At 41.9% G+C, this 15,050-nt stretch overlaps 5 protein-coding genes across 5 annotated transcripts; 2 read left to right on the top strand and 3 right to left on the bottom strand. All coding sequences in view use genetic code 12, as the record gives it.

Annotated features, from left to right (window-relative positions):
• Nucleotides 1–13: 13 nt before the first annotated feature.
• Nucleotides 14–1,189, top strand: TYS1 (tyrosine--tRNA ligase; the record flags this gene model as incomplete). Its single annotated transcript, XM_002614929.2, has 1 exon — nucleotides 14–1,189. One exon carries the CDS (start codon nucleotides 14–16, stop codon nucleotides 1,187–1,189), a length of 1,176 nt encoding a protein of 391 aa, XP_002614975.2.
• Nucleotides 1,190–2,574: 1,385 nt separating this feature from the next.
• Nucleotides 2,575–3,591, top strand: FOB63_004226 (SDR family oxidoreductase; the record flags this gene model as incomplete). Its single annotated transcript, XM_002614930.2, has 1 exon — nucleotides 2,575–3,591. One exon carries the CDS (start codon nucleotides 2,575–2,577, stop codon nucleotides 3,589–3,591), a length of 1,017 nt encoding a protein of 338 aa, XP_002614976.2.
• A 2,533-nt stretch (nucleotides 3,592–6,124) lies between these two features.
• On the bottom strand, nucleotides 6,125–8,113 carry FOB63_004225 (uncharacterized protein; the record flags this gene model as incomplete). The annotated part of the gene is made up of 1 exon (XM_002614931.2): nucleotides 6,125–8,113. One exon carries the CDS (start codon nucleotides 8,111–8,113, stop codon nucleotides 6,125–6,127), a length of 1,989 nt encoding a protein of 662 aa, XP_002614977.2.
• Nucleotides 8,114–8,839: 726 nt separating this feature from the next.
• Nucleotides 8,840–9,541, bottom strand: FOB63_004224 (mannose-ethanolamine phosphotransferase; the record flags this gene model as incomplete). Its single annotated transcript, XM_002614932.2, has 1 exon — nucleotides 8,840–9,541. The coding sequence occupies one exon, from the start codon at nucleotides 9,539–9,541 to the stop codon at nucleotides 8,840–8,842; it is 702 nt and encodes a 233-aa protein (XP_002614978.2).
• Nucleotides 9,542–10,333: 792 nt separating this feature from the next.
• FOB63_004223 (cleavage/polyadenylation factor CFT1) lies at nucleotides 10,334–14,437 on the bottom strand (the record flags this gene model as incomplete). Its single annotated transcript, XM_002614933.2, has 1 exon — nucleotides 10,334–14,437. The coding sequence occupies one exon, from the start codon at nucleotides 14,435–14,437 to the stop codon at nucleotides 10,334–10,336; it is 4,104 nt and encodes a 1,367-aa protein (XP_002614979.2).
• Nucleotides 14,438–15,050: the final 613 nt, after the last annotated feature.

Genomic DNA, 15,050 nt, shown 5'->3' with positions numbered 1-15,050 from the left:
CGCTTCTTCAACAATGAACGCCGAAGAACAATACAACTGGATCACGAAAAATTTGCAAGAGGTGTTGAACCCGCAGATTATCAAGAATGTCTTGGAAAACGAAAAAAGACCGCTCAAAATCTACTGGGGCACTGCTCCAACAGGAAAACCCCACTGTGGATACTTCGTTCCCATGATCAAGTTGGCCCATTTTTTGAAGGCCGGATGTGAAGTCACAGTTTTGATTGCAGACTTGCACGCATACTTGGACAACATGAAGGCTCCTTTGGAGGTGGTGAAGTACCGTGGAATCTACTACGAACGCATGGTCAAGGCGGTTTTGAGATCCATCAATGTTCCAATTGAAAAATTGCACTTTGTCACGGGCTCCGACTACCAGTTGTCTGCTGACTACACTTTGGACTTGTTCAAGTTGTCCAACAAGGTGTCGCAGAACGACGCCAAAAGAGCCGGTGCCGATGTCGTCAAACAGGTGGCCAACCCATTGCTCTCAGGCTTGATTTACCCATTGATGCAAGCTTTGGACGAACAGTACTTGGACGTCGATGTCCAGTTTGGTGGTGTGGACCAGAGAAAAATCTTTGTTCTTGCCGAGGAACATTTGCCAGGCATTGGATACAAGAAGAGAGGCCACTTGATGAACCCTATGGTTCCGGGTTTGGGCCAAGGTGGAAAGATGAGTGCGTCTGACCCCAACTCCAAAATCGACCTTGTGGAGGAGCCTAAGGTTGTCAAGAAGAAGATTGGTGCGGCCTTCTGTGCCCCAGGCGACATTGACAATGGTTTGATTGCTTTCCTTGAAAACGTTGTTCAGCCCATCCAAGAGTTGAAGTCGAATGTCGTTGGCACGTTTGACTTCTTTGTCGACAGACCTGAAAAGTACGGCGGTCCAATCCACTACAAATCTTTGGATGAGTTGAAGGCAGACTTTGCTGAACAAAAATTGTCTCCTGTCGATTTGAAGGCTGGTGTTGCCGACAGAATCAACGAGTTGTTGGCTCCAATCAGAGAGTACTACGAGCAAGATGCCGACTTCCAAGACGCTTCGACAAAGGGTTACGTTGTGGAGGCTCCAAAGAAGGAAAAGAAGGAGAAGAAGGTTAAAAACAAGGGTTCCCGCTACCCTGGAGCTCCAAAACCCGAAGTTGCTGAGGCTACCGAGAAGTTGGAGAACGCAAAACTAGAATAGACTGTTTGGGTAGAATCGATCCAATGAACATTAATACGAAGGGATGTAGTCTGTTAGGTTGGGTCTAGACATTATTACGTTTAGTAATCGGAAGTACAGAAGCATTTATTGGATGTATTTGGAAATGGCAAAACAACAGCTTCTCCTCATAAAAAAGGCTTCGCATGCCTACTTTGAGATCGACATTGCTCAAATCAGCAATGTCCTTACATCTAATTATTTCCTCGTGGTGTATTTATCTATGTACTATTCTCTGGTAGAACAAACACAAAAAACTCTTGTTTAAATAGGAAAGATGGCTATTTGAGACAATTCTGTAAAACCAGACTTTCCAAGTAAAATTACGAGAAGCCAATTTCGGAACGGAGTCTATAAAAGAAGAGTGAGAGTAAACTTGGTTAGAAAAGGAAAGAGCTTAAGGAAAGGGCTTCAAGCAGAGTTAAATTGCTTCTGTTTCAACTTAGTTCATTTCTTCATTTTGTAGTCCATGGTCTAACTCTTGAACCGGTTGTCATGTTGAAGTGAATATTCTTCATCTGAAGTTCCATTTTCTTTGTCTTGTAGTCCTTTTTTTTTTCACGGCTTACCGTTTTTGGTAGGCCTGCTTATTATCGGTTTTCGTTCCTTTTAGATTTCAAAAACGTAAATAGTCATTGAAGTCTCCACTGATTCCTTCTTGTTTTCTTCCATCTCATCCTAGACCATTAATTCAGGCATTATAATTTCAACTTGGTCTGCGAAGCGATCCGATTTTGATTTCTTCCCAGACTATGGTGGCATTGAGTCCAGAGATGGGAATGTCAAGGGCCATGGAATCAAAGCCAACTTAAATTTATTTCCAAAATGGTTTCAGAACAAACTTCTGCACCTTGTTTTCCTGCTCAAGGACAATTTCAGTTTCCCTTCCATCTTGTCTAAATTTGCTGTTCAATTTCTACAATTTCTTGCTTCAACTTCTTCGAGGGGTTTTTGAAATTATTTTTGTAGTTCGAATCGTAGACAATTGCAATCTTGACTTTTGTCTTGGTAACAAAGTCAATATGGCCTGAACCTTCGGCCATTATTTTCGCTATGTTGTCTTAGAGTAAATTAGGCGGGGTTATTCTTAATAATATCAATCACCTTGAAAAAAGTGGTTATTAAACAATTTAAGATGAGTTGATCAAAGGAAATAATATGCCACAATAGGCGGTGCGTATAATTATTCCGTGGATGTTAAACTTCGGAATTTAACCCAATAGGGAAAGACTACAGATAAGGCGGAAAAGAACGTTTAAACCCGTCTACTGAAAAACATGCTGAAAACACGAAAGGATATGGTGGCAAATCAAAAGTAAACTATTTATCCTCTGGTTTTCTCTATACCCAATCATTAACCCTTGATAATGTCTCAAACCATTCTAGTTTCTGGAGCTTCGGGCTTCATCGCATTGCACACAGTCAAAAACTTGTTGGAGAAAGGATATACCGTTGTTGGATCCGTTAGGTCTACTGAAAAGGGGGAAAGCCTAAAGAAATTGTTGGCTAGCGACAAGTTTTCCTATGAAGTTGTCAAAGACATTGTCCAAACAGGCGCATTCGATGACTTTGTGAAGAAACATCCAGAAGCCACGGTTTTTCTTCACACGGCTTCTCCATTCCACTTCAACATCACTGATATAAAAAAGGACCTTTTGGAACCTGCTGTGAACGGAACCAGAAATGCCTTGTCTGCTGTGAAAAAGTTTGGTCCTCAGATCAAGAGAGTTGTTGTGACGTCCTCGCATGCCGCAATCATGACAACCTTGAATCCCAGTCAAGCTGGACCATCAGTTGTTGAAACTGAACAAACCTGGAACCCATTGACATGGGAAGGCTCTTTGGAAAATGCTCTTGTTGGTTATTGTGGATCTAAAAAGTTTGCTGAAAAGGCGGCTTGGGACTTTGTGGAACAAGAGAAACCAAACTTTGTCTTGTCTACTGTCAACCCAGTGTATGTTTTCGGCCCACAAGCGTTTGATGCGCTAGTGACTGAAACCTTGAACACCTCTGCCGAAATAATCAACAGTGTGTTGAAAGCTGGGGGAAGGACCACAGAGATACCTAAAGCCTTTGCTGTCGATGTTCGTGATGTGGGTAATGCTCACATTGTAGCTTTTGAAAAGGACGAAGCAAAGGGTAAAAGATTGTTGCTCAGTGCGGGACCTTTCACACAACAGACCATCTTGGATGTTTTGCATAAAGATTTCCCAGAGAAAACCAAAGACATTCCTGCTGGAAACCCAGGAGGCGATAAAGAAGCCTTTAAGCATTTCCTTACTTTGGACAATTCTTGGACTAAGAGTGTTTTGGGTTTCAAGTTGAGGAGCGTTGAGGAAAGTATTCACGATACCGTCGAGCAAATCTTCAAACTTAAGGGTTGAAGTATGTTTGATTGAGTTACTTAGTTTATGGTTTCAAAACACAAAATTGTCACTAATAATTGTGCATCTAGTTCCATCTAAGGAAATCAGAACATTGATGACTACTGAGCTCCGTAGAATATCAAAATAAGTAGAATAAGTCGACTTTCAAGTCAATTTCGCCATTTGAAGCTGATGATAGTTGGTTACCAAACTGAGCATGGAATAGACTATAATCGATACGTGGATTTCTAACATTATTACATGAGCACCATTCCAATGCATGAAGACAGTAAATAAGGGTATACCAAGATACCAGTCTGAACATATACGTGGATTCAAGCAATAGAAATAACTAGAGATTTCGCCTCAAGAAAAACTTGAGTAAACAGGTTTCGGGAGAGTACTACTTTGCCACTGGGTTAGACTACTACTAAAATAGATTATTGTCCAAAATCCATCGGAATCATTTCCAAATTCAGTAAGAGAGACATTAGCACACACTGTTTGCGAAATTTTGCTTATTGATGAGACGCAAGCAGGTTTGGGTCACTTTTTTTATATCCCAGATCTAGTCCAGATTATCGGTATAGCATTTCCTATTTGGGCATTATTTTGCAAGATTTGTGATATACTGGAGATTTCATGTACGTTCGCACAATTCAGGAAATAGTCCATGCCCGATGATCATGAACACCCATGAATATGCACAAATCTAAAAAGGAACTACTTTCGAAGATCTTTGATGTTCATCAAATTAAAAACATTGGCGTCACTGGTAGGATCAAAAGTAATCAAAAAGATGAGCTAATGTCCTGGAAAACCGGTGTGGAAGTATGATATAGACAGTTTTCGATTTGCATTCAACTTAGAGAATGAATGACCAACTCAGTAAGACGCTTTCATTTAAGCATCAGACATTATTAGTTCAGGATAGACATAATAGGAATACTCAATGAGTTCTTCCTACCATAAATGCGTAAAAACCTACTGTTTTGTTGGAATCCTGAATATCACCCTTCTTCATACTCAATATTTTCCTGTTTATTTGCCGCTTATCTTGTTTAGGATATACCCAACATTCATAAGTGGGTTACAGATGTATAATTCTGATGAAGTTGCGAGAGTAAATTGAGAAGAATCTAGCACAACATCCCTTAAATTGGGTGGAAATACCACAGTATATAAAATCCAACAGGTAGAGTATCCTTAAATACTCTATTCTCCTCTACTTTGCATGATGACGGAGCTACGGGCATAGGCTTCCTTAACTATGAGGTGTAAGGGTTTTTATGTCACGGTGTATGGGTTTTTATGGTTTATGGTGTACGGATGTCAAGAGAGGCACTAATGTTTTAAAAAGGTGTACGGGTCTTTATGATTTGGGATGTACGGATGTACTGCTTTTGTGATCGTCAATGACTTCTTTTTGTGGATGCAAAATTACAACCCGAGCGTACTACTTTCTTTATTAATCGACTACAGTTAAACTAGTGACAAAAGGTAACTGGCTGAATTTCTCTCACTATAATCAAAGGGTCACTCTATCACTACTCTATCTCTAATTGTATCAGGATTTGAGCTCTAGAAAGGAATCAGCGTGATCAATGCTGATGTTGAGCCAATTCTACTTCCTTTGAGGAAAAAATTGTCATAATGGAGATCAGGCAGGTTGTATGAAGTTTGCCTTACATTTCGCTTACATTTATCTCGCCTGATTTATTTTGGGAACTACTTCCGAACCCAATGGATTGGAAACATCTACAAGGGACACTTACGTTTATTTTAATGTATTGTGAAACTTGGAGTGTTACTTTTTTAGACGCAAATGGCTGTTTTCTGCATGTGACATTTACATTTCTAGGAACACTAATTTTGCAACACGCGGGATAGTCTAGTCACGATGCCACGAGCTTAAAAAAAGGGTGTATTGTGTTCTCTTTCCTCCGTTATACTTCGTTGTACCATATCGCAAGTTGGTCTGATTAGACAGAAATACTGCACACAAGTGCACCCAATCACGTTTCGCATTATCCACTTTTCAAAATTTACTTTTCTTTATACACCAACTACAAGAAATGGTATGTTTCTCTAGCCGCCACCGTTGATTACTATTCTGTCATGGGCATTTCCCGAAAATACCAGCTGATATTGCAATGTGTATTTTTTCCCCGCTCCAAATTGAAAATCTATTCCCTTCCATAGTCCATTGAAAGCAAGAGCCATATTCCATCTTCAATGCTCCCTTTACAAGCGCCAATGATTGAATTGTTCCGTTGGATTATATACTAACATCCAGCTTTCTGCTTTGTACAAGAGAAACTCCGTCTACGTGGCCACCATTTTCGCTGGAGCATTTGCTTTCCAAGCCTTTTTCGATTCCAGCGTTACCAAGTGGTACGAAAACCACAACAAGGGTAAGTTGTGGAAAGACGTCAAGGGTAAGTTCCTCGAAGGTGGTGAGGAAGAAGAAGATGACGAGTAAACGTCAAAACTATTCCTTAACTTAAGCATCACTACAGTATGTACTGGTCAATGGCATATCACATTTCTGTTACGAATATACGTAGTCGTCGTCACCGAGAACACGCAAGGAATCGTACACGGGGAACTCCTCATGTTTCTTTTCCTGTTGCTGCGCTTTTTCAAAAAAAGTCTCGAACTCGTCCGCATACTTTAGAGAATAAAACTCTTCAATTCCATAAACTTTCACATTGCACAACCCTGTACTTCCTTCATTGCTTTCAATTTCCAAGTACAAGTCCCGTGTTAGGATCTTCAAGTTTACGATGCTCACTGGAAGTTTGATGTACTCCAGGGAGGACTGGCCTGACAATTGTACCTCTTGGATTTTGAAGAACTTGGCCAAATACTTGTTTTTTGGAGGAGCCAAAAAGTCTGGCCGAAACTTGATCAAGTACTCTTTCAAATCTGACACTTGCTGCTTCCGCCGAGGCTTTATGTAGATGGAAACCTTCGTAGGAAGATGCAATTTAGATGGTTTTGATACAAGTGGGTTCTTGAAAACCAAGTCTGTCACAATTATTGGTGTCAGCAAGCGAACGCCAACAGAACACTTTTGTTTTTCACATCGCCAGTAGTCTCCATTGTCAACCAAGATGTTGTTGGCATTATACTTGAGATTCTGAGGGGACCGCAATCCATTGGAGGTCAAGTAATCATACCAGCCCAAAAATATCATCCGAGCGATTGATTTCTCCCGATAACTGTCAAGCCCAGTGCTTGTTAAGTACCCCAAGATTCTAGATCCGAGTCCGTATTTAGCATAATTGACTTTAATTGATCGTTTGGTCACAGATTCCACTAGGTTTTCGAGCATCACGTCATTGGCCTTTTTAAGAGTTTCAAAGCTTGTGAAGTTGCTTGTGAGGTCAACGCTATCTATCAATTTGTTCAACTTGGAGTTGAATGCAGCGCTTTGCTGTGACAATCGGTCGTTTAGAGACTTTTCAAAATCTTCTCTCGTAAGAAGTTTGACGCCAGGGCTCTTGAGAACCTCATGGATGTACTTTTGCATGCTTGAGTTATTTTCTCGAAGAAATTGGTCCCAGTTCAAATGGAACGTTTCAGAACCGTGCTTCTCGATGAATGCGTATAAAAATTTTTGGAACTCTGGAAGATAGTGGATTTTGTTGTCTTTGAAAAAGACCGGAACATGCTCAGGGAGTTTTTGAACTAGGGAATCAACTATTGATTGTTTAAAACCTTCAATGTCGTTATGCAACTGCGAAAGGCGGGATAGCCGTTTTGATAAGTCATCTAATCGTGCTTGGAGCTCTTCAGGATTTTCCTTTACTAGTTCCATGTTGTCCACTTTCGATTTATACGCGGAGACTTCCTTTCCTATGCTGGCTAGTTTTTCCGAGCTTCCAGAGACGGAGTTTTGAAGTAAAGAAAGTTGTTTTTCAACAGATTCTAGGCCATGAGAGTAGACATTTATGAAAGCATCTTGCTTGGCTTGTGCTGCGTCAATCTGGCTAGCCAATGCTTTGGAAAGGTCGTCAAGGGCCAGGATCCGTTCTTCTGCTTTCCCAATTCGGGCATTCACGCCTGTTAAATCTTGCGGTTCTGGAGATATGCGATTCTGGGATTGAAACGGCCATAGAAGAAGAATAACCAATCCTCCCAATAAAAATCCGAGCACTTTCGGGTCGTACAATGAGATCACTGCCGTTTTCTTTGCTGGCACAACAGTGCTTCTATTAATTGAAGGCTGTTTCTGTTTTTGGCGTAGTCGGGATTCCCGCTCCTCCTCAACTTGGGTATCTTCATCCTCAGACTCAAAAACGTGCCCCTTCTGCTCGCTGGTGAACTTTCGGAAATGGTCATTTAGTATTTCTTCTTCCAGCTCGCTTTCGTCTTCTGAAGCATTTTGCGGTTTTCGATTGAGGATGGCCATGATCTGCTGATCATAATTGCGTTTTCGGATCGGTTTGGCAGGGCCGACATGACTATGTAAGTGTATCGACGCGTCGTCATCTGTATCGCCTCTGATTTTCGGTATTTGGGGGAAACCAACCATGACGCGTTGGAATGGGTATGAAAGTGAAAAATATGGAGTGTAAAAGAGAGATATATAGGGCAGACAGGAGGATTAAGATTGGAACAGGAGGAGATATTTCGAGATTTCAACTATTTCGAGTTGTTTGGTTATTGTTTCACTTGTGATCTGGTAGGTTAGCCAGTCACGTGATATAAAAGAAGGCCAGGACTAGTAAAGGGAAGAGAAGACGAATTACAGTTGATGTGATGGTTTTTGGCTCTTCAAAAATTCAGGAAATAGCAGAGTACGGACCGAAAATACAGTGACTTCAAAGGGTGTGAGAATGTTACGACTTTAAAGGTTATGAAAATGTTACCATGTTCGGAATCTTGATCAGGACAGAAATTTGTCTTCATCAAAACAATGCATTAGGGTGGGTTTGAAAATGTAGCGTATACTTAAACTTGCTCAAGCAATATCATTAATATTGATTGAGGTCAATAATTATCAAAATTGATTGAGGTTAATTTTTAGAACTTGCCTATCGCGGATTAAAAGTTAGACAGTAGGCTCGAACAATGATAATTGAAATGTCCTACTTAAATGATATGCCCATTCTTGTGATATTCTTCATTCTTCTAAAATACTGGAGGCTACTTACACGTACAATTACATGGTATAAAGTTATCATTACATGGTATAAAGTTTTGACAGTGTAAAGATTTTACAGTATAAAGTCATCATATTGTATATGAGTCCTCTCTATTAATGAACAAACAATGCCAATAACGCACCGAGGAAAGCGCCAACGTACCCTCCGACCAAAAGCGTGATGGGCCACTGCTGCCACGGTCTGTCCCAGTCCAAAGGAATGGGAATGACGCCGAGCCACGTGCCCAAAATGCCCAAAAACGTGCTGGAAAGCGTTGGATGGGAGAAAATCGTCCGGTAGATACACTCGAGCTGGAAAAGCGACAAGAACTTCTCGTAGTCGAGCCTGTAGACAATCATAAGTGGCTGGGCAAGAATCATGGCAAGATGGTAGGACAAGACGTACGTTTCTGGGACATGCGAATGAAGCGGAGCGCCAAAGAGAATAAGGCATGCAAAAAGGCCGTTTGCAAGCACGCCAGCGGCAGCAGTGGCGGAAAGGACCAAAAGCGGGATGTTGGTCAGGTTTTTCTCCTTCTTCTTTTTGGGATCACCCGCCAACACCGTGGCAAGCAAGTAGCCGTACACAAGCTGGACCAAAACCAAGTTGGCCAAGCCTTTTACCATGGTGGAAAATGCGTCTGTGGTGAGGCCTTGGTGAAACATGCCATAGAGAACTAGCGGAAGCTGAACCGGAAGGGCAAGGACGGATTTTCTGATTTGGGGAACCACAAGTTCTGCGTTCAATTCCCCGCCTTCATTGTCGTCGGCCTGCGTCTGGAACTTGACGCTTTTTCGGGGCGTTTTGTTTTTCATGAAAGAAGTCTAGTTGGATTTTCTTATTCGCGAGCGCGATTGTATAGTAGAATCAGGATGCAAATGGAATGGATTGACTAAGGGCCATCAAGATACTAAGTAAAGATATTAAGTAAAGATATTAAGTAAAGATATTAAGTAGAGATAGTAAGTAAAGATATTAAGTAAAGATATTAAGTAAAGATATTAAGTAAAGATATTAAGTAAAGATATTAAGTAAAAGATGTTAAGTGAAAGGAGTAAAAGATATCAAGTCAAGATATCAAGTCAAGATATCAAGTCAAGATATTAAGGCAAGATATCAATTAAAAGATATCAAGTGTCAAAAAATGGGTGCACTCATGGTTTAATGTTTCACCACTCAGTCACAAGTTACGGGTTTATTCTACTACCAGATAGACAAGCACATGATAACAAAAGCTTTTGAAGTCGTCTACAAATGTAGAAATTTACTGTTTCCTATTCCGTATGCATTGAACTCAACACATATTCTCTTTTGTTTAGTGATTTTCATTATTCTTCATTTTGATGTAGGGCTATTAACATGGTTCAACCTAAGTAGCTGGGATTCTCAACATTACGGAAGGGAAAACAAAAGAGAATCGGAGTCTGATTTCTGGAAGATAATACATTGGCCACTCTGGCGTTTCATCATATCAACGCCTCAGATGCCACATTTTCAACTACAGAACCTACAACCAGTCTGTAGGCGAGTAAACTCAATGATGCAGCAGAAACTTACCCTCTTTTCTTTTTTCGTAGCCTCTCTATTCTAACATACTTCCAACATCATCACATATTGTTCATGACATTTTCAAACTCAATGAGGTCCTTCCAGATATCCACTTGCACATTCTTGGTGCTGATCTTCAGACTCAAGGTGCGTTTTCTGTCTTCATTCAATTTCGAAAACCGCCGTATCAACTCGCAGTCCAACATTGCTCTCAAGTTCGCATAGTTCACCGACTCAATGCGGCCGATTCGGTTCAATCTCGGGTTCAAGCCACAGTGATGATATTCTTTGTCAATGAGCTGCTGCTGCATGATATACATTCTTCGGTATGTGGGCTCGCTGATGGGAAACACCACATACATGGCACCTTCGACTGTAGATCCAACAGTTTGGAAAGGGATCGCCTGGGGATCAAACCATGTGCTTAACTGTTCGTGTTTCGGAACAGACTTCGTACATGTCGTGAGGTAATTTGTCGTGAAAGACGACTTATGCAAAAGTCGCTGTCCGTTCGAGGATGCAGGGTCCTCTGGGTTGTATTGAAGAACGTGTAAGCTGCGGTTGTTGTCTGCAACTAAAATGTAAATCTCTTCATCCTTGACAAGAAAATCTGCGCTGCTGACGTCAAGTCCTTGCAAATCTTTGCCTAGCATAATCATACGGAACGGCTCGGCGTCGAAACCAGCCAACCACACACTCTTCAAAGTGTCTCCCAAAACAACGAGATTGCCAAAGCTTTTCGACTCAGACACAAACACGGACGTGTCCAAAAACGCCACAGAAACAGCACTGTTGTCCTTTATATCACGCACAATAATCTTTTGCCCTTGCGCAACAAGAAATCTCCCGCTGACTTCACAGATAGAAGTGACAGCGCCTCTCGTATCTTCTTGGGTGAATTCTTTGAACTTGTGGTTTGTTTCGGGTTTTCCCGGTTCGGGAATAATATCAATGATCTCTAAAAGTTTGTAAGAGCCGTTACAGGCAAGGTCCTCCAATCGGTACTTACCCGTTCCAACCAACACAAATTCTTTTTTGCTCTTGAATCTTTTTGTTTCGCTACCAACATCTAATGGCATGGACTTCACATGCAAGCCCACCTCGTTATCAGCCAACTCGATATTGTCAATCACCGACCAGTTCACAGGAGAAATCAATTTGATCAGTCCTTTGTACGAAATAGCAGAAGGCTTGTTGGGTTTGATGCCCACAATGGGATTTCCCTCCTCATCAATGCAATTATAAGGAATCTCCTTAAGCGTGGAGACGACCAACGTGTTGGAACCCTCATGAAATGCCACAGACTTGACCGTTTCGCCAATGGACACTTTCCGTATAGGCCAGTTGTAGTCGTAGCTGAATTCTGAAGGAAGCTCAACAATTCTGGCATTCTTTTTGGTATCAAGGTAAATTAAACCATTCTTGATCTTATCTGTTGAGAAGGGCACAAATGAAACGATTGGGATCTTGGAAAACTTGAATACCTTCACTTGCGAATGTCTCGACCTCGTGATCATATAAGGAATGACTCCAGTTACCATAATACAAGTAGTGCCACTAACATCAGGAAAATATATCATTCTCCGCTCAATAGAAGTACCATGCGAATATGCATTGAATGGGGCACCTGTGATTGGAAGGTCATACTGTTTGACAAACTGAAAGTTTTCTCCATCGAAAAACATTTTATACGAGTAAATTTCACCTCCAATAGTCAAAATGGTCAAATGCTCATCTTTCAGATGCACATCTCCTAGATCGTTTAAAATGACCTGTTTGAGAAGTGGATCAGGTTCAGCACCATTAATGTCGAAAAAGCCCAAAGTTAAAATGTCAGAGAACTTTTCCACAGAATTCAACTGGAAGCATTTTTCGTTGTGGAATCGGCTAAAGACAACAATACGGTTATCACCAGTAACGAGCACAAACGTTTTCAGCTTAGCATCGGAAACGGCTTTGGAATCAGCTTTCACCATCAGATGCACATCGTCTCTCTTTCTTTTTTGACCCTTATTTAAAAGCACGCCAATATCCTTCAGCACAACATTCAAAAGCTTGGAGTTTGTGATGTAGCCCGTGGTGAGAATAGTATCGGATAGCAACTTGGGAAGCGGAATTTGCGAAAATGTTTTGTTGTATGTATTAACGCTGTAAATGACAACTTCACCAGTGGAAAAAAATGCCATCAAATACTCGTCGTTGAACACACTATTAATGATATCAGCCTCTCCAAATTCCTTCAACTCTTCGTCCAAAGTAGCCAAGCGCTTAAATTTGTTATTGAACAAGATGATGTGCTTTGGTGTGACTTGAAGAATGAATTTGCCGTTGTTTAACTCGTGCATTGCCACCGTTAACTCATTATTAATGAAATGCTTTGCAGAAAACCGTGCGTATGATTGATTAATGTCAAAGATTTCCGATTTCTGATTGGGATCGTCCGAGGTGATGAGATACCTATTATTAATGGTCCATAATCGGTTGATTTGCGAAAATTGAAGAGACGATTTGATTGTCTGTTGGACTGTAGGTGTCATGATGCTAAGATGCCCCATTTCTCCTCCTCCTCCGCTCGCAAATATGGAAATCTCGTTGTAAGATGGATTGGGTAAATTAGCGAGAAATTTCTCGGTGGAATATCTTCCCATAGTGAAGGAAGTGATTGGTCCGTTGTTAATAAGCTCGTCATGCGAAATAAGTTCGAGTTTTCCCCCTTCGACTCTTTTTCTCTCCACGGTTTCTTCATCACCGTAAATATCGTCTTCATCATCATCTAAGGCATTTCCATTTTCTTCGACCTTGTGGTCATTTTCAGATGTGTACCGGAGTTCGACCAAATGTGAGTTGGAGCTTCTGCCGGTCAAAAACAAAAGATTGTTGTCTAACGAAGCAAATGAGGAGGGGTCCATAAGTTTGATTTGAGAGTATGTTTCGGAGGGGATTTCTTCCACCGACATGCGCTTTATCGTCTTTCCGTCAACCTCAAAGACTATAAAATACATCTCTCCGGTGCGCAAAACCATAAGCAACTTATTATCGTTGGGAATGGGCAATATAGCGCAGTCCTCCAACCTCAAGTCTAAGCTTGTTTGGTCGGTGTAATTTTTGAGCGAAGCAGTAATGTCTTCTGTATATTGGTTGACAGCAATTCTGCGTGTGATTCCGCCCGTGTCAACGTGTATGAGTTCATTGCATCCGATCAATAAACTTCCGTTCAATGGAGAGGGGAGCGCAATGATTTTTTCGAGATCGTAGGGCAAGTTTTCAATCTGGAGCACAGTGGTAGTCAAGCGAGTCTGCATGTCAAGCGACAAGACGGAGAAGATGACATTGTCTTTCGTCTGAGGCAAAAGACCCGCCCAGGTGCTCTTCTGCTGCGAAAGAACTGCTATCGTGGGCTGTCTGTAGTGATGCAAGAATTGTAAGTCTATGATGTCGCCGATTTTGTCATCGAGCGCCGACGCCTCGAGGATGAAGCTCGAGCCGAAAATAGGGATGTTGGACGACGCGTGGATGGCGCTGTTTGCGTTTTTCTCGTCCTTCAGAGCCTCGGCCTCGTTGGTATCTTTGGCCTGCGCCTTTCCGTTTGGCTCGATGTCCTTCTCGTCCTTCTCGTCCTTCATTTCCTTCGTCTCGTCGTTCGTCTCGTCGACCTTCATCTTGTCGTCGTCGTCGTCGTCGTCGTCCGGGCGGGCAAAGGGCAAAAACACAAGCAAGTTGTCGTGGCGCAAGCAGAACAGCGCATTTGCCGGCGGCGACACGGCCAATTGCGAGCGCACAATCTTCTCGTACGTCAAGTTCTGCAACGCGTGCTCGTAGTAGTGCAACGACGCCGTCAGAATCGTGTGTCGGGCATGGTCCCAGCGGATACAAGACACCTTGGCGGTGGAGGTGGACACAAGCAAGTAGTCCAACGTCGGGTTTTCCACCGTGCGCATGGGCTGGAGGTCTGTGACCTCGCCTTGCAACTTGAACAGGCCAAGAAGCTTGAGCTTGTGGCTGGGAAGAATTTCTGGCGCTTTTGCGTCGGAACTGAGAATCTCAAACACCTGCAAGAGCGTGGTTTTCGCCACAACCAAGTGCTTTACTGTGGGCGAGATGAAGTTGCATCCCAAACTATGTGACACCACGCTGGGCTCGATGAAGACGTCGTAGCCGTCCATAGTAAGAAGATGTAGTTTGTGTTGAAGATTCACGCAGGTTTGGTGCGGCCCAAGTAGGACGGTGAGAAAATACGGAAGAGGGCGGGCGTCCCACGTTCGAGATTTTGGGGCGGAAGGCGGAGAAGGCGAGACGAGAAGAAATGCCAAAGATCGAAAATATGTCTTTTTTTGGGAAAGTCAAGAGGCAGAAGCCCCAGCTTATATGGCCATAGACACTTACATGCAGAACAGAGGGCAGAGTTTACAATTGTTAATCTACTTAGACATGGAAGCGAATAGAAATTAACAAAATCAGTCGGAAGAGGTTATTCTCTTCAAGTCGGAAGAGGTTATTCTCTTCAGATGTTTATTCTCTTCAAATGTTTATTCTCTTCAGATGTTTATTCTCTTCAGATGTTTATTCATGTGTTGGATGAAGACACATTAGGACCGATGTGAGTGTTGAGAAGACATTAAGAGGAATGTGCTCATAATACTTGATTATGTGTTGAACAAGTGATTTAGTCGTATGTGTTCAATTTTTTTCTGAAGTGAAGTTTTTTTCATTTCTTTGACTTTGGGTGGCATTCGATTTTATCGCATACATTGTTGCCTGTTATGTCTTTGGAACAAT

The sequence above is a fragment of the Clavispora lusitaniae genome (assembly GCF_014636115.1).
Source record: "Clavispora lusitaniae strain FDAARGOS_655 chromosome Unknown tig00000187_pilon, whole genome shotgun sequence".
Taxonomy (NCBI): domain Eukaryota; kingdom Fungi; phylum Ascomycota; class Pichiomycetes; order Serinales; family Metschnikowiaceae; genus Clavispora; species Clavispora lusitaniae.
This window is presented reverse-complemented; position numbering and strand designations above follow the sequence as displayed.